Source organism: Callospermophilus lateralis, chromosome 4 (assembly GCF_048772815.1).
Source record: "Callospermophilus lateralis isolate mCalLat2 chromosome 4, mCalLat2.hap1, whole genome shotgun sequence".
NCBI lineage: Eukaryota > Metazoa > Chordata > Mammalia > Rodentia > Sciuridae > Callospermophilus > Callospermophilus lateralis.
Window position 1 is genome coordinate 51,444,034 of NC_135308.1, and position 25,021 is coordinate 51,469,054.

General features: G+C 31.6%; 1 protein-coding gene across 1 annotated transcript in view; it reads right to left on the reverse strand.

Moving 5' to 3' along the window:
* LOC143398241 (A disintegrin and metallopeptidase domain 3-like) overlaps nt 1-24,146 on the reverse strand; it is a 42,082-nt gene extending 17,936 nt beyond the window's left edge. Inside the window, exons 1-8 of the mRNA XM_076855274.1 lie at nt 24,015-24,146; nt 18,264-18,340; nt 16,815-16,992; nt 12,134-12,196; nt 8,999-9,070; nt 8,596-8,762; nt 7,447-7,528; nt 2,828-2,964 (exon numbers count right to left, since the gene is read on the reverse strand). Coding sequence (XP_076711389.1) covers nt 2,828-2,964; nt 7,447-7,528; nt 8,596-8,762; nt 8,999-9,070; nt 12,134-12,196; nt 16,815-16,992; nt 18,264-18,340; nt 24,015-24,146 — 908 coding nt within the window. The remainder of the gene's footprint in view (nt 1-2,827; nt 2,965-7,446; nt 7,529-8,595; nt 8,763-8,998; nt 9,071-12,133; nt 12,197-16,814; nt 16,993-18,263; nt 18,341-24,014) is intronic.
* Between the last annotated feature and the right edge of the window lie 875 nt (nt 24,147-25,021).

A 25,021-nucleotide genomic window follows, 5' to 3' on the forward strand; every position in this document is an offset into this window, starting at 1 on the left:
TTCCTCAGATAAATAGAATAAAGTCAATATCAAAGTTACATTCTTCAAAAAAGTGTTATGAGTTTTGGTAAAGAGCCAAAGAGAGGAGATCATCTTCATTTCTTAACACAGGTCATAAACAAAAGCAATAATTTTACTTCCTTTGTAATTCTTTATAATAGACATACAGAAAATAGAGGAAGTTAAAGTGACAAAACACTCAAAATGATTTGCAAGTAAATTCTATTAAGAGTATATTCTATGTTTTCAGCATCATTTCTATTACAAGAATTTCAAATGGTCATTAAGAATATGGAACAAACCCAGGAACTTAGGCTGAAATTTTAAGAGGAGTAAAGGATGATTTGTCAAGATATAGAAAAATCATGGCTAGTTGTTTTATAGTAACAGAATTAAACATAGTTTTTCAACACTGAGGAATATTTAATGTACAATCCCTCTATTCATTTTTGGAGAAAAACAGGGTCTCACTATGCTACCCAGATTGGTCTCCAACTCCTGGCCTCAAGGGATTCTCCTGTCTCAGTTTCCAAAGTGCTGAGACTATAGGCCCAGATCACCAAGCCCAGCAACAGTATTTCTATGTATTTACTTGTACTGTTTAGTGATCTTTTTGTTTAATTTTTATGGCAAGCTCAAACATTGAGCAATGATGCAAATAGGGTCCAAAACAGATTTTGCTTGCTGAAACATTGATAGATACCAGCACTGAGTCCTGATACTTCTAAGTACTTTAATATATAATTCTTTCATACAATTGAATTCTTTATAACAACACCAGGACCTTCAAAATTAGGAAATGAAGATAATTATTAATACCTAATCCTATGCATCTACTCAAATATTTCCACATATCAATAACATTAGGACCCAGTTCACAAGGAAGCACTGCATTTAGTACTCACATCTTCTTAGTTTAGTTGCATATGCTTTGTTAGCATTTGTGACGTTGAAAAGATTTATAATTAAAGGTTAATTATTTTAACCAATGTCTATCAATTTAGGTTTATAAAATATATCCTTGTGATTAGACTTAAATTATTCATCCTGGCCACATTACTATGTGAGAGTTGCAGTGTTTGTTTCGTTGTCAAATAAACAGTGGCACATGGTTTCAATTAGCTCTACTAGTGATAAAAGTCATTTTGATCTGTTGATTTTATTACAGAATATATTTCCACAAATATTTGGGTGTGTACTTATTTTCAGATGCAGCATATCACAAGTTTATTTTTATTTTCTCTGCCTTAGCCTTGAAATCAACCATTTCCCTGATATTCTCCTTTTGGTAGAGAAGAGCATTTAAAACCATGAATGGGTTATACATACTTGTATTGTTATTCGATACTTAGAACATGCCTACATATTAAGAAATGTTCACAACTCATTTTGTCCCTGTGTGGCCATGAACATAGTGATATTTCCATGCCAGCAGGGGCAATAACGTTTTGGGATGTGGATTAGCCAACAATTCTGAGTTTCCAGATCTGTAAGATTTTAGAGGGCCCGCTATGTTCCTTCTACTTTCTCCCACACAGCTACTTACTTCATGAAGATATTAATTTACCAATGGGTTAGTCTTACATAGTAGTTTTGTTGCATTCCAGTGAGGGAATCTTGTAGTACTTGCTTTTGTATTTGTCCTAATTTTCTATTTTAAAGAAGGCCTTTGGGTGACTAACATGCCTAGTTGATACTTTTAGCATTAGGGTTCAAGAACACATTCCTCCCTGTGTAACACTCCATCCTATTTGGGTTCTTGCCCTAAAATGTTTTCAACCATCTCATGTTATTGCTTTTCTCTCAAGTACCTGTATACATGAGAATGACTGAAAACTTTATCTTATGGTACCTCATTTCACTCTACAACTTCTTTCAAAATTATGAGTTCATGATTTTAATTCTCTTCCATCTACTGATGATTTGTACTTTAGAACTCCTATCCTCCAATATCCAGACCTATAAAACCTTGTGTTAGACAATTTCAATGGATGATTCAGAATAACTCAGAATTAACAAACAGAAACAGCCCTAAAAATTTCTCCCCATTTTCTTCTTTCTTAAGGATTGCCCTTTGCTCAATATTTATTAATAATTATAGTATTCAACACTTATGAATAGTTCTTAAAATCTCCCTTCCACTCAATCTTGGTATATTTTTGTGGATTTTATAAGAATCATCATCTCCCACATGCTACCTTATTTTCGCTCCCTCTGATATATTTTACAGGATAATTTTTATTATCTATACAGAATAAATTGATTAAATTGTGTTTTGTTACATTTATTATAAAATCCCATCTCTCTCTTTCTTCATGATTCCATTGTCAACTGCTTTCCTACATTTCCTATCTAATTTCCTGGGCTCCATTCCTTGACTCGTGATTCTTTGGCTTCCTATATCACTTTCTTTTCCCTCTGCCTAAAACACCCTTCATTATATTCTCACCCATTTCTGCTTTCTTTAATTCTGTTTAACCTGTTCCAACACCTCACCAAGCATCATTATTCTAGCTCTGTTCACAGTCAAGCTTGTGACTGTTAAAGTATTATTATATTTGCTCACTTTGAAAAGTATATCAATAATTACAAAACCCAGAATGATCTCATTAATATCTACTTCATCTCTATACAGACATTGAATAAGAAACTATTTATCACATTTTCTATAAAGTCCTGTACTCACTCTCTTCCATATATTTTAAATAAGCATGTATATATTTAATAAAAACATTCTTATTCATTGTATTGTGAGAAATTAAATATCGAGGAATACTACAATTACTTCCCAAAAGTTGATATAAATTTGATATCAAAAACATCTTACATTGCTCCAGGATTCATTATGCATGTACTTTCTGGACAGTAACAATTGTAGAGGTCATCATAAGCTAATCCCAGGTTAATTCCAATTAGCTGTGCCAGAACAACTGAAAATGCCTCTAAGGATATTGTCCTGGGGTGCTAAATAGACAACAAGAGCAGAAATAATTGCTTCAGTTTTTCTCTACCACTTTGATTTGTCAACTTTTTGTGCCATTGCCATGAATGCAAAATCAAATTTGAGAAACTACTCTACTAAAGCTATTTTCTTAGTAATATAGAACATGAAAGACTTTGGTAAATTTTGATATTCTTTTGGTGTAAAAATATTTTAGCCCAAATGGCAGCAAAATATATTAAAATAAGATGAACATCATAATAATAAATTTAAAACATCAAAAAACATTGTTAAGAATGATTTAAGTACTGTATTTATGAAAATAACATTGGAAAAACTTCACAGATTATGAAGAGTTAAATGGATAATCAAATATGATTTTAGAAATAGTTTCAGAAAATATTTAAATTATTTTTTTCTAAAAGCAGAAGAACATAATATTTTTCAAATGATATTCCTTTAAAGCCCTAGCAATGAGTGATCTTTTTACTGTCTCAATGGTTATTTTCTATTATACTATGTTATACAGGTTTTATAAATATTATAAATATATATAGCCCATTAATTTTTGGCTCTTTTTTTAGGCACTGTTAAAACTAATCTATGTCTTTCTTGGTTTAATGACTCTTTCGTAAACCATGAATAATAATCCATTGTGTGGTTTTACCCAAATTTGTTTATCCATTCACTCATAAAAGGATATCTTGGTTACTTTTAATTTGTGGCCATTATGATTAATCATTCTTACATGCTTTTGTGTGGACATACATTTTTAATTTGAGCAAATAGTAAGAGACGATTGTTGGATAGCACGTTAAGAGTAAATACAATGTTGTAAAAAATTTATAACTCTCTTCCAAATCAACACTACCATTTTGATTAACAGTCACCAATGAATGAGCATTCCTATGTCTCCATATGCCACAAAATTCATACTTCTTAGTGTTCTGGATTCCAATATGATGTTGAGTAGGAGTGGTGGGCTACTTTATTGCCTCGTTCCTGATCTTAGCAGTAAAGCATTATTTTCTCAACATAATCATGAAATTAACTGTTGGATTTTGATTTGTTTGATTTGCTTTCTTACTTAGCCTATTAAAATGAGTAATTAAGTTAATTGTCTTTTGACTGAGGAACCAGCATTAATATCTGTAAAAATATTCTCTCTCTCTCTCTCTCTCTCTCTCTCTCTCTCTCTATATATATATATATATATATATATATATATATATATAGACAAGGCTATAGAAACTAAAAAAATCAACAGAAAATTGTAGAATCAAACATTACAACAAATGAACTGAAATATTTACTAGAGCAGTTCAAAAGCACAATTGATTAGACATAAGAACGAGTGAAAATGAAATCATCATGTCAGAAGAACAAAATGAAAAAAGAAAACAGTGAAATAAATTTAAAAGTTCCTAGTCCTATGACTTACTATCAAGCAGAGGAATATATGTCTTACAAGGAGAAGAGAGAAAGAGACAAAGAGCATGTATGAGGGAATAATGGACAAAAAATTTGTTAATTAAGAAAACTGGAATCAAGAAAATTAATAAAAAAGAGACAAAGAGCAGGTATTAGGGAATAATGGACAGACAATTTGGTAACTAATAAAACTGGAATCAAGAAAGTTAATAAATCCAAGTAGGACTAATTTCATGAGAACCTCAAGGAGGTATAGTATAATCAAACGGTCATAAGTCCAAAACCATGGACAAATCTTGAATGCATCAATGCAATAGTGACTGACTAGTCACATAGAAAGGGCTCTCATAATGTTATTGGTGAATTTTGCTGGAGAAGACTTGTAGGCTAGTAGGGATTGAGAGATACAGTAAAAGCACTAAATGAAAGAAACTCAACCAAAAATATATTTGTGAAAACAAAAGTGTCATATGTAAATGATGAAAAATATTTTTTTTTCAGAAATACAAAAGTACATTGTCACAAAAGTACATTGTCAATAAACCTAATCTACAAGAATTCTAAAGGATTTCTTCAGGTTAAAAAGAAAGTGCACTAGAAAGAAAAAATGAAGACTTGTTGTTGTCTCGGAAAGATAAACACAAAGAAAAATTATCATAATTTTGGTGTGTGAATTCACTTTTGTTTTTGGTACCAGGGATTGAACCAAAGATGCTTTACCACTGAGACATATACCCAGGATTCTTTTATTTTTGTTTTCAGACAGGCTCTCACTAAGTTGCTTAGGCTGGTTGGACTTGAACTTGCAATTATCTTACCTCAGCCTCCCAAGTCACTGGGATTGCAAAGCCTGAACTTATTTTTATAGGTTACATACAATTCAAAGAACAAAAGTTAAGAAAAAAAATGGAGTTGTATGTAGTGAGTATTCAATACAAAAATATCTATTTTGAGACATAAATAACATTAAGTGGAGTGCAAATCTATAAAGAGTAGAATTTGTGTATTGTAACTTGACATTAAGTTTTATTAGCTTATAATAGACAAATTCTTAAGATAGTTTCTGAAATTTCAATGGTAATCAAAATAAATTCTATAAAATATATACACAAGGAAAAGATCAGAGAATCAAAGCATATCATAAAGTATCAATAAAACACAAAGAAGTTAGTGAGAGAGAAAAGGAGGGACAACATCTAGAAGATATTCAGTGTATATGTAACATATACATAAAATAATCAACAGAGAAAACAAAATATCAACAATAAGTTCTTCCTTATCAGTAATTATTATAAATGTAAGTGGATTATAATCCCAAATCAAGACAGACATGATTGAAGTGATTTAAAAAAGAAGGATCTAACTATACACTGCCTTGGAAAGAATCACTTGAAAATCTAAGAATACAAATTGGCTGAAAAAGAAAGGAAAGAAAGTAATTATTTCAGCAAATAATAACCAAAGTAAGAGAAGGGTAGTTATAACAGAAATGGTTCAAAAATGTTACAAGAGAAAAAGAAGGGTATTACATTCACATTAAAGTGCAAATTCACCAAATATCAGAATACCTAAAAGTATTAGGAATATCTGAAAAATATTGAAAGGAGAACTTCACAGCAACACAATAAGAATAGGAATCTTCAGTACTTTACTTTTGATAAGGGACAGAACAACCAGGCAGTTGATACTTAAATATATAAATTGAACAATAAGATATACCAGTTGGTATACCAGTATACAGAATACTCTACACAGCCAACTAAAATACATAATATTCTCAAGTATATTTAGAAAATTCTCCTGAATAGACCGCTAAAAAACAATTTTTTAAATATAAAGTCATGCAGAGTATCTTTTCTAATTTCAACTGAACCTAACTAGAAATCAAGGAGAGAAGGAAACCTTGATTACTGATAAACATGTAGGAATTTTAAAACCGACTTTTAACAAATAAGTCAAAGAAGAACGCACAAAGGAAATTAGAATATACCTTAAGACAAAGGAAGATGAAAAGAAAAATTCAAGATACTTTTACAGTCTTTAAAAACAGCTTATAGCCAGAAGTGCATACATTAAAAAGAAAGGAGATCTAAAATAAACAATCCAACTTTATACCTAAAGATACTCAGAAAAAAGGGAAGAGAAAGTAAAAGTTTAAAACAGACATAAACTAACCAATGAATAAAAATGCAACAGGAGAAATTTCAAATATACAAGATTTGCTTGAAATATTGATGAAAATACCACCAACAAAAGACCAGAAAACAGAATTTGATGGCACCTACAAAAGGAGAATGCAATGTGATGAACTGGGATTTATTCCTAGAGCACATGGTCTCTATTTATGGTCTACATGATTTTACAAGTTAGAAAGTCTAAAGAGTCCACAAGAAAGAAAACTGTTTAGTAAACAAATTGAGCAAAAATTCAGGACATAAAAATATGTTTCTATATACTAATGATAATTCAAAAAGAAATTAATAATTCCAGTTATGAAAGAATCAAAAATAATAAAATACTTTTATTCACTGATACACTGTTATTACAAATAAAAGTTGGATTCATTGTGGTATACACATACATGTATGCAGCATAATTTGGCTGATTTTTATCAGTTCTTCCTCTTTTCTTCCCTTTCTCCTTCCCCCTTGATCCACTACTTCTTATTTACTAATATCACTTCTATTTTCATGAGATTGCACCCCTTCTTTTTTTATTAGGGCATTATAATTAGTACTTGGGTTTATTGATTGTTATCAGGTACAAAAGAGGAGTTGTCATATAATACAGACCTTCAGTTTTGCAAGATGAAATTCTGGAGATTTGACAACAATGTAAATATGTTTAACACTCCTGAACTGTACACTCAAAATGGTTAAAATTGCAAATTGTATGAGTTTTCACCACAGTAGCAAACACTTCAATGATTACAATATTTGAGTTTCAAAGGCTAAAAATATAATCTTGTAAAGACGTAAGTAAATGTAAATTACATATACTTTTTTTTTATTGAAGTGGGCACGAACTTTCTAAGCCTGATATTATTACTGAAAAGATGAGAACAAAATGCATACCAGAAGGATTCCAGCAGAAAACTTTGGATCACAAGCCATTCCATGGTACGTTGCTCCCACAAAATTAGGATGGTCCTTATAACTAAGTGAAAAAGGTTTTGCTCATGAATCCATGCATTTCAAAATATTTCTAATGACATTTGACAAACTGCATTCCTCACTAAAGCTATGCTTTCTTTAAAACATAAATATCATAATATACATGTTATGTTTTACACTGTCAATAATTTACTGGGGGTTTCCTCCCACATTCATATGAAGTTAAGTTCGAAAAGCTGTTTAACATCATCTTATACACAGCACAAAACCTAGCAATACCTAATCCTTCCATGACAATAAAGTTCACTGTTGTCAACACTGGGTGTGTTCTAAAATCTGAAATTAAGAATTGTGATTTTCACATAGTAAACAAACCCTAAAAGTATGAATAAAGTATTGGACTAGAGGAGGTGAGGAGGAGAGAGAACTAAGAGATGTACCCAGAAAAATGAACATAGCTTGTACAAAGTGTCCTCACACTTTAGTCCATTAATGCTACTTCTGAATCTCCAGATGTGACCTTAGATTTACAGAAGGCATCAGAAGATTCATAATTTATTCACCATTTAAAAAACTTTACTCTTATTTTTACATTCATAATATTCAAATAAGACAAAAGTTTTCATGAAATCTCTTGGAAGACACAGATAAATAGGTACAGCTTAGGTCAGTATAGAATTACTTGTACCATAGGGAAGGTGGAGAGGGCCATTTCAGTTATTTACTGTTATTTGCTACTATTTTACTGATATTTCCTACTATCACCAGCATTATAAGCAACTAGTATACTCTATGAACTAATTTACACTTTATGTTAAAATGATAGTTTGGACAACCTGTTAGAGGATCTTTACAGTCATTGAGGCCTGATGTTTATCCTAATACTGTCCAAGTTCCAGCTTCAATTCCCATAAATTACTGATCCAGTATGGGAACAACAACTTAATAAGATTTGTGTCTTACATGGTTATTAGATTTTCATGTTCTAATTTTGCCAACACAGTACTATCCCAAATTTTAAAATGTTTTAACATTATGCATAAAACTTTTTTGATAGTCAACTCATCAAAATATTGAAAAACCCTCTATCAATATGAATGAAGTACTTACATTAATAAGTATGCCATATTATTGGACCTTGAAGACAAATATGTTTGTTTCCATGACAAAAATCTTTGTAATACTTCATCAGCACTCCCATTAGTTGAAATCTTATTTTGATCTGACCAGATCTCTAAAGAAGATAGCATAACAGTCATTTTAAGCCGGGAAAACATCTGTAAAGAGAAGATACAGGTGTGCAATTTGGGTTAACCATAGAGAAATACACTAAATATCCTGTGACAGAATGGATCCATTTTGATACACAGTGCAAATATATTCAATTTATTGTTTTGTGAGACAAATCCACTCCTGAGTGAAACTAAGCTGGCATGAGTACACTTAAGAAAAAGCAATGCTAATGCATTAATATGAATTTTTTCTTAGTTAAATGTGAAGGACAAGTACTTACCGTATTGATAAGACCAATGATATGGATCACTTTCTCAACTGCCACATCTATGTCAGAATCCATATATTCAAACTGAAAAACAGTTTTGTTTCTTAATTATTAATATAAAATTAAAATAATGAAGTGCTCCAATGAAGGAGCAAAAGTAGAATTAAGTTTTGTCAAAAGTTTACTATGCATTAGACATAAGCCTAGAGACTTTAAAGAGCAATTCAGAATATTAAATTAAGATAGCTGTGATAATCCTCTCATTGCAGATACACATAGCCAATAAAGATTAAAAAAAAAGGAATCAAATCTGAAACTTAGTAACAACTAAATTTGCCATCATATACTGCCATCATTTGTCTTCATTCCGATTAAACAAATTGAATATATATCCTGGATAAACAATGTACTTTCTAAACACAAAGCCATGAATACCATAATAGTATACAATTTCAAGAACATATCTTCTTTTAAGGTAACAAAAATCATAATGTTATCTCTGAAAATGTTATTTCTAATTGTGTACATACACACATTTCTAAATGTTTGATGGAAACATAAAAATAGGCAGCTTAGAGTTCTCAGTGATTCCCAACAAGATTGAAGAAGTATCCTAACAAAAATAAAATGTAATACACAGAGTACTGCTATGGTTTGGATTCCAGGTGCATCCCCCCTGCAAAGCTCCTGTGTTTCTACAGGAATATTCAGAGGTACATGATTAAATTGTGAGAGCTGTAATCTTACAAATTCATACTTTATGAGTCGACTATCTGGTGCTAGTGTTGGCCATGGGTCTCCAGGGCTGTGCCCTGGAAGGGTGCATCTTCCCCATAGTCCCTTCCCCTTTCTCTCTATGCTTCCTGGCCACTGTGAATGGAGCAGCACTCCTCAGCCATATCCTTCCACCATAAAGTTCTGCCTTATCTTGAGCCAAAATCTGTGGAGTTGTCCATCTATGGACTGAGACCTCTGAAACTGTCAGCCCCCAATACACTTTTCCAATTCTATATTATTTTTCCTGAGGATTTTGGTCACAATGTACTAAAACAAGTACATTTACAATACAGACAAAAGAAATGGCATCCTTCTAACTCTTTAAAGAACTCTAGAAATGTTTTTCACATTGTGTTCCTATCTTAGCCGGTAACCTTCCACAATGAACTATATTATACATGTACTTAAGAAAGAATGTGAGGTTTGAATGAACGTGCCTCAGATGAAAATCAAAATGGAGTATGATTATGCAAATGAATTCAAATATATAAATAATCTAAAAGTAACAGAGAATACACTTCATTGCAAAGAAAATAAAAATGGAATATATGGGAGTTTAAATAAAGAACTCTAAAATATAAGAGAACTTTGGGAATATGCAGAGTCAAAGGATAAAAATATATATTCTAGTACCAGGAAAATACTAGACACAAAGCACATGTTATGTGAGAACTATATTATTATGTTAATAAATATAAAGATAAAGATAAGGGAGAAAAATGTATATTATTATCACAACCTATTGATAAAATATTCAGCTCGGGAAGATGGAAAAATTCTAAACTTGATTGTAACTAATAGTACCTCAATGTACATAAAAAAATATTTAACTGAATTAAAAATAGAAATTGACATGTGTCATGAGATATTTTTATATGATTCTCTTAATACTGATAGAGCAGATAAATTAACAGTAAAATTATGTAAGACTTGAAACATTCATGCAAACACTGGCTATTACATATTGGTATTACATGTAATATTGATAACATATATTATTAATAATATATTAATATTATTAATATATATGGTATGGTTTTTATGTATTTATGTACAAACTTATGTTAACAATGAAAGGCTATAGATAACTGTCTTATATAAACTGACCTATAGTAAGACATAAAAAGTACTTTTTTTTTACTTGTTTATTTTTTTTAACTTTTTAAAAATTTCTTACATACATGACAGTAGTGAAATGCATTACAATCATAATTATCCATTCACAACACCATTTTTCATAACTCTGTATATAAAGTATGTTCACTCCAAATTATGCCATTATACATGAGCTCTATTATTATTATTATTATTATTATTTGCAACACGATTCTTAATACACCTTTATACCACAATTTATCATATCTCTGATTGTATATAAGGTATGTTGACACCAAATTCAGAGCATTCTTAGATAGTATTACCTTAATTCGATGACATTAAATTACAGTGGACATCACAAAGCATTTTAGCAATGCTACTTTAATTGAATGGAATAACACTGTTGTGATTATATGACACAATGCTCTTCAAACGCAAAGTAAGCACCCAATAAAGTACTTCAGAGTTATGCTTCATGAAATGGTTTGCAACTTACATTTTAAAATCAAGTGGAGAGAGCACTAGTGATCATGGCATTAAATATTAATGTGAACAAAGAGAATAATGGTGTTCTATATAATATTCATATCCCTACAAATTTCCTGAAAGCTTGAAATTATTTCCAGATAAAAAGTTTAAAAAGGATGAAAGTAACATAATTTCACAAGAACAAACAATGGAGAGAATTCAGGAGGCTAAAAGAAATATCAGTCATGCACACCTATTAGAAGGAATGAAAACTTTGGAAATTATGAGTAAGAGTAGAAACATGAAATTTCTTTTAATTTCTTTAAACAACAATTAGAAACTTAATTAAAATAGAAGTTCTGAGAAAGAACCAATTATTAAACAAAGTAATATTTTAAGAAAGTTTTATTTTAAAAAAGTTTCTCCAATTTAGCATTTAATAAAATAGCTTATATGGAAAGAGATTTAGAAAAGAATTTCATTAAATATTGGAGTGCACCTAGAAGAATCCACAGTTAATTATAACTCAGTAGGCTACAGTATAGTAGAGCCCTTCCATACAGAGTGCTACATTATTTCTATAATTCTATACTGATTTGAAGGACAACACATAAAACCTGGTCTCTTTATGTCAGTGTAAAGGCAATGTACAATGTTTCTTTATGTACTAAAATATGTGCTTCAGCACATATTTTGAATAGAATAAAATATATCCCTATTGTAAAAAATCAAAAGTTTCTTATTCATATTCCCCTGAATTCCAATACAAAGCAAAATCTAATAAAATATATCAATAATACCTACCATTGCTTTATCTATTATGATTTGTATTTTCAGTGTTGTTTTCAATGTTATCTCTGAAGTTTTCTGTGAAATAGAGGACAAGAGTGAAATAAAACTTTTTAAAAATTCTTACATGTAATTAACTATGCTATAGACATGTATATATATATGTATTCTGTACATTCAGAGAAACACATTAGATACAAAACACATTAGATACATGGATATAGATGTGTTATATGAAATTAAGAGTATGGATGATCATTTAGAAGGTAAGAATCCAAATAAAGAAACAAGTCAACAGCATTCCACTTTATATTCTTGCCAATTAGAATCTTCAAAAAAATCACTGAAATGAGATGGCAATCCATGGTTTCTTCCTCTCAAAGCATTCCCATGTGCCTTGCAGAACACTCCCACATCACCATCTTCAAAATAAATTTCCATCAGCACTTGTCTAAACCTGATCTGTATTTTCATGTTCTTTGTACTTTGACTTTATTAACTTTAATAAGGTTTTCAATCAATAAAATACATCCATTTATGGATACAGTTATGATTTATAACTAATGTTATCAACTCACATAACCATTGCCATAATTAAGAGAAAGAATCTTTCCATCATGTTCTTCCATGTAAATAGCTTTCTCACACCACAGGTTAGAATAATCTATTCCAGAATTTATGTAAGTGGCCTCATTTGGTATGTAATCTTGGCTTGTGACAGTCAGCATTCCTTCGTATCTTTGGCATTATTAGTAGTTCAACAGATTTGTTGTCATTTTAAAGGTATATCACAATTCATTTAGACACAAGACTGATGATGGTTGCTTGGATTACTTATACAGTAATTGTGGGTATGTAAAGTTTTATGAAAGAGACAAGTGACTTTCCAAATTAAGTTGATCATTATGCATTCTCACTAAGAATTAATATAGTCCCAATTGTTCTACATCCTTCTCTAGGTTTGGTACTTTATCTTCCTCATTTTATCCAATCCTGCTGTTCTATATTAATATCTCTTTGAGGTTTGATGTGAATTTCTCAGGTGCTTGATAATGTTGAATATCTCTTTTCACACATTTGCAGTTCATTAACTTGGTTTCTACTGAATTTCCTACTAAAAATTTCATTTAGCTTTGGCCATTAAGTCTAGAGTGAATTCAATTTTTGTATAAAGTTCAGAACTCATGTCATTCTGTATGAACATCCAATATTCTCTCACCATTTCTTAAGAATTGATTAGCCTTTGAAAATCCTTAGCAACATTGTGAAAAATTCATTAACCAATGATCTTTGGTTCTATTTCATTTATTAAGTTTCCAATAACTTTTGTGAATCTGCTAAATTTTATTTTTTAATAATGCCTGATTTTGATTTGGTGGATCAATACTTTCTCACATCCTTCAAAGGATACTAATAGTAATTTTTTTGTCCTCATCCTCTATACTCTTTTTTAGTTCAAAATTTAACTATAATTTTGCCATGTTTCTGTCTTCCATATTACACTGTTATCATTCTGTGACTGAATAAAATCAAGTGAAGAGAGCACTAGTGATCATGGCATTAAATATTAACAATGTGAACAAAGAGAATAATGGTGTTTTTCCTCATTTTATCCAATCCTTCCATATTAAGAATCTAATAGTAACAGCTTATTCTAACTTCTGTGATTTTGTAGTGTTTTATGGGAAGGAATCCTCACAGAGAGTAATTTATTTTTTATTTTGTCTTTGATTTAAAAAAAAAACAGCTTTGCTATCAATATGGCTAGGTATTTTCTTTGGTTAGTTAGAATCACCTTCCAATATAACTCCTTAGAAGAATATCAAATCCTGGTTCCCATTACCCCATGTGCCACACATTTAATTTAACCATGGCAGGTTCAGTGTTTTTTTTCCCTCTTAATTGTGAGAGACAGCAGAACATCTGTGTCTGGCATCATGACCTCAAACACTCCCAAAAGTTTGCTTTCCATCTGTCTATAAAATGCAGTTGCTTAGGAGAAGATGGCTTTTCTAAATTTTTGCCCAAATTCCCTCTGAAGATACCTTCATATCCACTAACTAATGAATTTAAATAGACAAACCCAGAAATTTGTTGTATGTTTCTGCAATATAAATAACTGTCCTCTAATTTGCTAGCTTGTCTTCATTTCTAGGATAAGATCAGTTTTGGAGAGGCTAAATCAGCTGCTCTCTCTCTTCTATTCAAGTTCTACTGCTGTTACTCTTCTCCTATACTGCTTGTCTCTGCATGTTGATGCCTTTTTATTGGGGTTTAAGACAGGAGAAGGGATAAACAGATGTGTTCAGGTTTTAAAGCTCTTTATCATATTTCGTTTGACTGCTGGTTCTGTTTTCAACTGTATTTATAAGAAAGAAATTTACACTCTATGTTTATTGGTGTCCTTTCACATATGTAAGAACATGTCTAAATAGATTCTATGTTATTTTTCATTCTTTTAAAAAATCTTGTAGATATTCACTTATTTGTGCCTATAAAGCAGTTTTGCACATATAGATTTAAATTTATATATATATATATATATATATATATATAAATTTAAAATTTAAATCTATCAAATTGAAAATGAAAAGTAATGATTGAGATCCCCCATGAAAGATATGAAATTCACAAATATGTACCAATACCCAGTTATCTCTACTCCTGTAATGACATCTATGCAGGGACTTCTTAATAGTTTCTGAAATTTGGAACTATTTGCTTCTGTTTTGTCTTTGAAACTTTTCATAAGTTTTCATAACTGCTTAACCAAACTTTTCATAACTGCTTGATTATGTGCTCCACTACATCAAAAAATGTGGTAAGAAAATAGTAATAGTTATAGTATTAACATTCATTGTTTGCTTTTATTCTCTACATACTATGCTAAATAATTTCCACATTTAAACATTGTAATAATTGCACATTACTAGTTAATATTATTAATTTTTGTTATTATATTTTTAATAAATGATAAAATATAAACACTTTTTACATAATTATGTGAGTTGTCCACATTCTTGTGATGTCAGATTTGCAATTCAAACTCAGGCAGATGGAGGTGATTATTACTATTATTACTATTATTACTATTACTGATTCACTGGAGGAGGATGGTTCCAAACAATTTCTAAATTGTCTTTCCTAACACATCAATTCTCGTGTTTTTCTCTTGCTGAAGAAGTGTATTCATAGAATCCTTCAAAGTTTTTCAATTTACTTTCTGTGTAAGGCTCAGTTTCAGTGGTGAATATTTCCTTCAACTGTGTACAATTTTGTGTCACATCACAAAGAGTGTTTCCAAAGGGCCAATGTGAAGTTGGGCATCATTTTTCAGTTTCACTAAAAATTATGCTTTATTTCTACCTATTAATTCTGATGTTTGTGGTTTTCTCAAAGGTCAATTTTCTTGACCTGTCCTTTTATTAATACCTTTGCAAAATAAATAAAAGCAAAGTAAGGAAACAGAGAGATAGACTATGTCATATATTAAATTCAAGCTTCATTTATTGTTATTTTGTTTGACTTTCCTTTAATGTGAAGCAGTGTTGATGACAATGTGTGGAAAGAAAATAATTTATTTTCCACTGATAACCACATGTAAGTTATAAAATCATTCTAAAGAGAGAAGTTCAGATGTACATCAAAAATATTTTTTAAATATATTATTGTTATAATATTGTTAAATGTAATTATCTATAAGAAGTTTGATTGTTCAAAAGCTTTGTACACTTTAAAAGTCAATTATTGATTAAACAGAAAAATAAGACTTCAAAATAATACAGTGTTGGGCTGGGATTGTGGCTCAGCGGTAGAGCGCTCGCCTAGCATGGCCAGGACCCGGGTTAGATCCTCAGCACCACATAAAAATAAAGGCATTGTGTTGTGTCCATCTACACCTAAAAAATAAATTTAAAAAAAGTTAAAAAGTATTAAAAAATAAATAATACAGTGTTATAAAATGAATAAATTTAAATTTAAACATATATAATTATGTCAGAAAAAGAAAAATAATTTACATCAAAATGATAACAGTGCATGAAGCAAATAATTTAGTTCTAAAAATGGTGTTTTGGTATATTTCCATTTAATTTTTTCTTTAGTATATTGATAGATAAGTTAAGCCATATTAATTTTTAAAATAATAAATGTAAGAATTCAATAAAGTATTATCATCTAGCAAGATGAAAATTTCAAAGAAATTTAGACTATTATATTATTTTAAAAGTCTATACATTCAAAAATCTACATGCATAGTTGATAAAATGAAAACAATCAGAACAAATGTGCCCAAATTCTAACACTGCTCTCTTTTGATATTGAGGTTTGAGACAATTGTTAATAATTATATTGTCTCCATCCTACTTTTAAACTTTTTATCAAAATAACACACTTTTTTAAACAAAGACTTTGAATTGACAAAGATAATGGTTCCAGAGTAATAACATATACCTTTTGAAATCATTAAACTATTAGTGTACATATGCAGTAAAAAGAAACCTTATGTTTGTGCATAAAAATCATGCCATTGGGGTTTTCATCTGTTGTATTTTCTACGAAAAAGACCCCAAAATAAAAGCTTTTAATATTGTAATTATCATTTTAAGTTTGTTTTCCAAATGTATCAAACCTCAAAATTTCAAAGTGAACAACTTTAACATAACATACGAAGATAATAATAACAAGGGTTACTCACGTCTGTTTTCACAAGAATCCTGTAAGGCTGACCTATATAGTGGGTCCTAGAGTAACCTTCTGTTAAGGGGGGATATTCAACTTGATCATTATTTATTTGGTAAATCATATGTTCAAATACAGCTGAAGATTCCAAAGGTTCAATCCCATAACTGACATTCTCTAACAGCAAGAATCCCCTAAATATTCAAATACAGTAAAAGAAATGAAAGTTTAATTAGTTCAAATTTCCCATTGAAAAATATACATTGATATCTTAAGCAACATTTTTTATCATACAATTTTTATTTTTTAGTCATACATGACAGCAGATACATACATGGAATGTACATACATCAATCATATTGTCTATTCTATTCTGCTAACCTCCCTATCCCTCCTACTCCTCCCCTCCTCTCCCATCCTTTCTCTCTATCCAATCTAATGTGATACACTTTTTTTCTTTTTCTCATTACAACATCATATATATATTCTGTATAACAATGAGGTTCTCCATCCATCTTCCGTGCAACTCCCCTTCTCCCTCTTTTTCCCTCCCACCTCTCTTACCTATTTAGTGGTAGTCTTCTTCTCATGCTCTTCCTCCCTATCCCATTTTGAGTCACCCCCTTATATCAGAGAAGACATTCAAGCATTTGTTTTTTAGGGATTGGCTAACTTCACTTACCATAATCTGCTCTAATGCCATCCATTTGCCTGCAAATGCCATGTTCTTGTTAGTTTTTAGTGCTGAGTAATATTCCATTGTGTATAAATGCCACATTTTTTAATCCATTCATCTATTGAAGGGCATCTAGGTTAGTTCCATATTCTAGCTATTGTGAATTGTGCTACTATAAACATTGATGTGGCTGTGTCCTTGTAGTATGCTCTTTTTAGGTCTTTTGGGTATAGTCCGAGAAGGGAAATAGCTGGGATAAGTGGTGGTTCCATTCCCAGCTTTCCAAGGAATCTCCATACTGCTTTCCAAATTGGCTGCACCAATTTGCAGTCCCACCAGCAATGTATGAGTGTACCTTTTCCCCACATCCTCGCCAGCACTTATTGTTGTTTGACTTCATAATGGCTGCCATTCTTATTGGAGTGAGATGGTATCTTAGAGTGGTTTTAATTTGCATTTCTCTGTAATCTTATATCAAGAATAGCTCGCACTTGAATTAAGTTTCAAAACCAGTTTTATACAGATCTTCCCTCTGTTGTAGCATTTAAAGTGAGTTGTGGTTCTAATACGGCAGAGAAACATAAAAATTCTTCATGCTAGTAAGGGGCTTTTTCTTAGGATGGCAAAACAAAGAAGACAAATACGAGGAAGGATAGGCACAAGAGGAGGAAACAAAGTATATGAAAAGAAACACAATCAAAAACTATATTCTTTTGTCTCACTCTATTCTAAAAATCAAGAGTTGACAAAAGACCTCAATCAATGTCCACCTTCAGATCATGCCATTACCTGAGTCCTGAGCAGACGTTTAGTGTCACAGCAGATTGTGGAATATCTTCAACATTTCCTTGATAAAAGCAATCACCCTAAGAAGGAAGATATATTCATAATTGATTTCTAAATGAAGTCCTCAGTTTTATTCTTACTCCCTAGATATCATCAAGCACTCAGATTTAGCTATCATCATAATACCAGTCATCTGATATTCTGTGTCCTTACTCTTGATCCTTTAAACTGTCTTCTGCCTATAAACCATGAGGATTATCAACCTACTTCACACATTTCTTGCTATAATTCTAATTATTTTGTGAACTACTTTCTTATCCTTCCTAACTTATAATTAACAGAATACAGCTAATATCAACTGCAAACATTCAATTAATTTTTCTGGGCTACCTAAAAGTATAATAAATGACATTCCCTCACTTTGATTTCTTCTTAATATCTTGCTTGAGAAATCACTGATGATCATTACTTCAAGCTTTCCCTACCATTGACTTTCAAAGTCTTATTTTTTTCCCAGCTCTCCCCTAACATTCCTTTAGTGAATTCCTTTTTCCCTACCTTTAAATTCTAGTGATCTCTAGAGTCAGTTCTGTTCCTATAGTAGTCAATACTGTGAAAATTTCAGGTCATCACATTGGTCTCTTATGAGTCTGTTAGCTCCCAGGCATCACTGGCCACTTTTGTTTGTTTGTTTGTTTATTTTAATTTACACAATACCCTTACCTCTACTCATGGAGAGTGGCAAGCTAGATCTATTCTCTGTGGTAGTCAATAGAGCCCAGGTGAGCTAATCCATTTTTATTTAGCACACAATGACAGCAAAATGCTGGACCCACCCACATCACTAGAAATGTCTGCACACAGGAATATAATACCCTACTTCATGTTAAGCAATAGTAGCAGACAAAATGTAGAAGAGAAAGCAGGTCCCAAATCACTTCCCAGAAATAGAAAGCAATACAAATTTACCAATTCCTGAACATGCTCCAAGAGAAAGGATAGGATCCCTGTAAGATATTTTCTAATAACCATACAGTAAAAGTTCAGCCAGACAGGAGAAATCCTTACTAAGGGTCATAAAAAGAGAGAGAAAGAAGGACAATGACACTCATTCCTCTGATAACCAGAGGAATTGCTATTCATCCCACAGGTATTCATCACCCATTCCCCCATATCAATACCATTTGGCCCAGGAAAGGACCATATAAATTTATAGTTTAATCACTTCAGAAAAATCAGGAGATTCAGCACAGGCAAGTCCTAAGAAGTTACATTGCCCTTGGAATATCAGGCCACACTACACGTAAAATTAAACTAGAAGGCTGCCTTCTAAAAGAGAATGTTTAAATAAGATCAGGAGTACTCTTCAGTAAATGTTAAGGGTATAATCAAAATCACTCATTGTACCAATAATAAAGAAAATCACAATAAGAATCAGAAAAAGGAAATCAAGTGATGCCAACATTAAGATGTATAACACATGAGAGCTACTTTTAAAATGATTAGAAGGCAGTTATAATAAAATGGCACCAACGAGCAATTACAAATTCTCTTGAAATAAATGAAAAAGCAGTGGAAATGTAACTGATGTGATTCTGCAATCTGTATACGGGGTAAAAATGGGAGTTCATAACCCACTTGAATCAAAGTGTGAAATATGATATATCAAGAACTATGTAATGTTTTGAACAACCAACAATAAAAAAAATGAAAAAAAAAAAGAAAAAGCAGGAGGACCTGGAATAATATATACCAAACTTTAAAATTAGTGGGTGCCAACCAAGATTGTTGTGTCTGGGAAAGCTATCTTTTCAAACTGAAGATGAAAGGAAAACCTACTATGATTCATATAAATTATAACAATTCATAACCACTAAGCCAACCCTACTAAACACTAGTAAACATATTCAGTAAAATATTTCACCCAGAAGAAAGGTAAAATAAAAATGAGAACAAGCAAAGGATGAATTGCACTGGAAGAAGAGTCAATTGAATAAGAATCAAATCTGTATTTAATATTAGAAATAAATCAAAATGGCAGGAAATAAAAATCATCACTGTAAAATAATACTGAATTTAAATGGTCTAGATGCTCCAATCAAAAGGCATAGATTGTCTTAGTTCAATATAACAAGACCCAACCATAGTTGTTTTAAAAGATTCCCCTTATAGGAAAAGACATCCACAGACTGGGAGGAAAGACCAAAAGCAAACAGGAATAGCTACTCTCATATCTGACAAAGTAGCCTTCAAATTAAAATTAAGTAAAAGAAACAAGGAAGGTAACTTCATAGTGGTTAAGAGAACCATCCAACAAAATATATGATTGTAAATATTTATGTCTCAAAACAATGGTGCACCTACATATATAAAACAAACAATAGTCAACAGAAATATTCAAATAGATCCCAATAAAATAATACTGGTTAATTTCAATACACTTCTCTCAACAGATAGGTCATCCAAACTGAAACTGAGTAAAGACCCCTCAGAACTAAAAAAAAAAAATGCTACTAATAAAATGAACCTAACAGACATCTATAAACTATTTTGAGCCATTGTCAAGCAAACTCACTTTCTTTGTAAAGACACCACATTTTGAATACAAAGCAAGTGTTAGAAAATTAAAAAAAATAATAATAATCTAATGTTATACCTCTAGGTCCTAAAGAGGAAAGAACAAACTATCCCAATATTAATAGAAGACAGGAAGTAATTTCACAGATGAAATTGAGATCTAAAAAAAAACAATAAAAATTATCAATACAACAAAGAAAAGATAAACAGGATTGATGAACTTTAGCCAAATTAAGAAAATCATAAGCAGAAGATCCAATTCAACAAATTAGGGATGAAAAATCTGTCACTACAGACAAGTCTAAAATCAGAAGGTTCATTTGAAACTATTTTGAAAATTAATACTCCAAAAAACTAAAAATGTAAAAATGAGAAGATATTGACAAATTTCCAGATACATATGACTTACCTAAATTAAACCAAGAGACTATAGAAAATATACACAAAACAATATCAAGCAATGTGATTAAAGCAGCAATCAACAGAGAAAGTCATCCAACAGAGAAAATCCCAGGACCACAGAGATTCTCAACTGAATTCTACCAGATCCTTAAAGAAGAAATAATGCCAATCTTCTTCAAATTATTCCATGAAATAAAAATTCCAATTTCATTCTATGAAACCAGTATCACCCTGATACCTAAACCAGACAAAGACACATCAAGGAAAGAAAACTATAGATTAATATTTCAAATGAAAATATACTGAAAATACTTAATAAAATATTAAGAAACCGTATTTAAGAACACAGTAAGAAGATAATATACCATGATCAAGAATGGCAATGATCATCTCAATAGATTCAGAAAAGTATTTCGTAAATTCCAGCACCTATTTTTGTCAAAAATGCAGGAGAAACTAGACTTAGAAAGAACTCACATCAACATCATAAGGAGTATATATGAGAAACCCAAGCCAGCATCATACTGAGTGGAAAAAAAGTGAAAGCATTTCCCCCCAAATCAGGAAGAAGCATGTCCATTCTCATCACTCCTATCTGATATAATTCTTTAATCTCTAGCCAGAAGAAACAGAAAAGAGAAAAATTAAAGGGATACAAATAGAAAAGTCAAATTACCTCTGTTTGTTGATGACTGAATCCTATATGTAGAATACGAGAAAACTCCACCCGAAGACTTCTAGAGCTGATAAACAAATTTAGCAATGTAGCAGGATATGGAACCTACATACATAACAGCTTTCTTATACTCCAATCAGTTGAGAAATAAATCAGGGAAACTATCCCATTCACAATAGCCTTAAAAAAATATTAGGGGTACATCTAACATGGAAATGAAAACCTCTACAATAAAAACTGTAGAATACTCAAGAAAGAAATTGAAGATCTTAGAAGATCAATAGACCAACCATACTTTGAACAGGCAGAATTAATATTGTCAAAATGGCCATATTACCAAAAATCTTAAACAGATCCAATGCAATTCCCATCACAATGACTGTGATATTCTTCACTGATGGAGAAACATAATGAAAAGTTTATAAGGAAGAACAAAAAAACCTAGAATAGCCAAAAGAATACTGAACAAGAAGACTGATGAAGGAGGCATCATAATTCTTGATCTCCAATTATACTACTAATCTACAGTAACAAGAACAGCATGGTATTGCCATTAAAACAGACCTAAATACCAGTAAATAGAATAAAAGTTACAGGGCAAATCCACATAGATACAGTAATCTGAGACTTAACAAAGGTGAGAAAAGTATATGTTGGAGAAAAGACAAGCTTTTAAACAAATGGTGCTGGGAAAACTGAATGTCTATATCTAGGAGAATGAAACTAGATCATTATCTCCCACCCTGGGCAAAAGTAAATTCAAAGTGAACAAAGAACTAGGAATTAGACCAGAAAATTTTCAACTGTGAGAAGAAAATATAGGGTCAACACTCCAACATATTTGCACAAGCACTGACTTCTTTAAGAAGACCTCCTAAAGTTCAAGAAATCAAACCAAGAATTAATAAGTGAGAAAACATCAAATTGAAAAGCTTCTACACAACATAGAAAACAAGAGTGTGAAGAGAGAGACTAGAGAATGGAAAAATATCTCTGCCAGCTACGCCTTTGACAGGGGATTAATATCTAGAATACATAAGGAACCCCAAAATTTAACAACAACAAAAATCCAATGAACAAATGGGAAAGTGAACTCAATAAACACTTCTCAAAAGAAGAAATACAAATTACAAATAAATATAAGAAAAAATATTCAACATATCTGTCAATCAGGGAAATGTAAATGAAAACTGCACTGAGATTTCATCTCACACCAGTTAGAATGACAGTGATTAAAGATACAAATAATAAATTCTGATGAGGATTTGGGAAAAAATACACTTATATATTGTTAGTAGGGAAGCAAATTAGTATAACCACTTGGAAACAGTATGGAACTCCTCAAAAACTAGGAATGGACCCGTGACTCAGGATTCAAGCAGAGAAAATACTGCAGGTTTGGTTATACATGACCACCACCATTTTGGGACACCAGTGAGGGCCTAGGAGTCCAGAGCCAAGGGGACTGCAGGTTTGCTGCTGCCACTGCCACCATCTCCAACAGGTTCAAATCCGTCAAATTGCACCTGGGTCTGTGTGGGCCAGTCTGGGCTTAGAAAGCCTGTGGAAAGCCAGAGACTGGAGGCAGTTCCCTAAGTGTGGGGGGAAGCACGGGTTGGAGAAACTGGGGGGGAAAAAAAACGGGTTCTCTCCAACTTAGTGGAGACATTTAGTGAATCCTGAAGTGGGCAGGGATGACATAAGGGGCCATCTACAATGGGTAGGAAGACTAGAAGAGGTCTGGAACCCACCAGACTGAAGCTACCATAAAACTTCAGATTCCCCACGTATTGGCAGCTGAGAAAATTTTTTGAAAGCCAACAAAAGCAATTGTTCAATTTTCCATTGAGAATTTCTCTCTATTCTCTCTTTTTTTCTCTCTTCCCACCTCCCATCTCACATCTCTACTGTCTTTGATGAATGAAATGTTTGAATTGAATATTACACTTTGTTGTGTATCCTTATATTTTTACCTTTGTTTCTAAATCTGTATACATTTGTTCTCTCACTTATCTGTCTCCCTGGATTCTCTCTCACTTTTCTCATGCTAACAGCTAACCTCTATTAATTCCTCCTATGCTCTTACTATAAATTTTTACCTCTATCTTCTCTCCTTCTCCTTCATAAATGTCAAATCCATTTCGACTTCTGTTCCCTCTTTGTCCATCATTTGAAACAGTAAACCGTTTTAGCAAACTTACTATTATATTGAGGACAATAATTGAATACATCATTGCTGTTTATTTGACAAAACTGTAAACACCTTAATAGGAGATATTTGGTTGAAGGTTGTATATTGTTTGCAGTTGGTGCTGTTAATATTGGTCTCCTCCTTAAAGGTGAGGTGTTAGAAGCCTCAGGAACACTATAAGACTACAGGGTAGAAACTGTGCTGCCTCTGATCCATACTGCTAGATGGGAAGACATACAAAGAACATGAAAATAACAAGAGAACAAAGCACCTCAAACAAACCAAGATGTCCCAACAATAGAATGCATAGATAATGCAGTAGAAGAAATGTCAGAGAAGGACTGGTGATATCATAGAGAAAATACAGAAAGTAAATGATCACTTCAATAATCAGGCATAGATCATAAAAAAAAAATCAAGCAGAAATCCACAAAATTAAGGAGAAAATAAACCAAATTAAAAATTCAATGGAATATGTCATCAACAGACTAGACCACTTGGAAGACAGAACCTCAAGCAACAAAGACAAAATGTATACTCTTGAAAATAAAGTTGATCATACAGAGAAGATGGTAAGGAACCATGAATAGAACTTCCAAGAAATATGGGGTAACATGGAAGGACCAAATTTAAGATTTATCAGAATATATGAAGGCATAAAGATACAAACCAAGGGAATAAGTAATCTTTTCTAATGACATAATAGCAGAAAATTTCCCAAATCTAAAGAATGAAATGGAAAATCAACTACAAGAGGCATATAGGACCTCAAATATTAAAAAAAAAATGACAGCAGACCCACACCAAGGCACATTATAGTAAGAATGACTAACATACAGAAAAAGGATAGAATTTTAAAGGCTATGAGAGAAAGAATCAAATTACATACAGGATAAAAGCGATTCAGATTTCAGC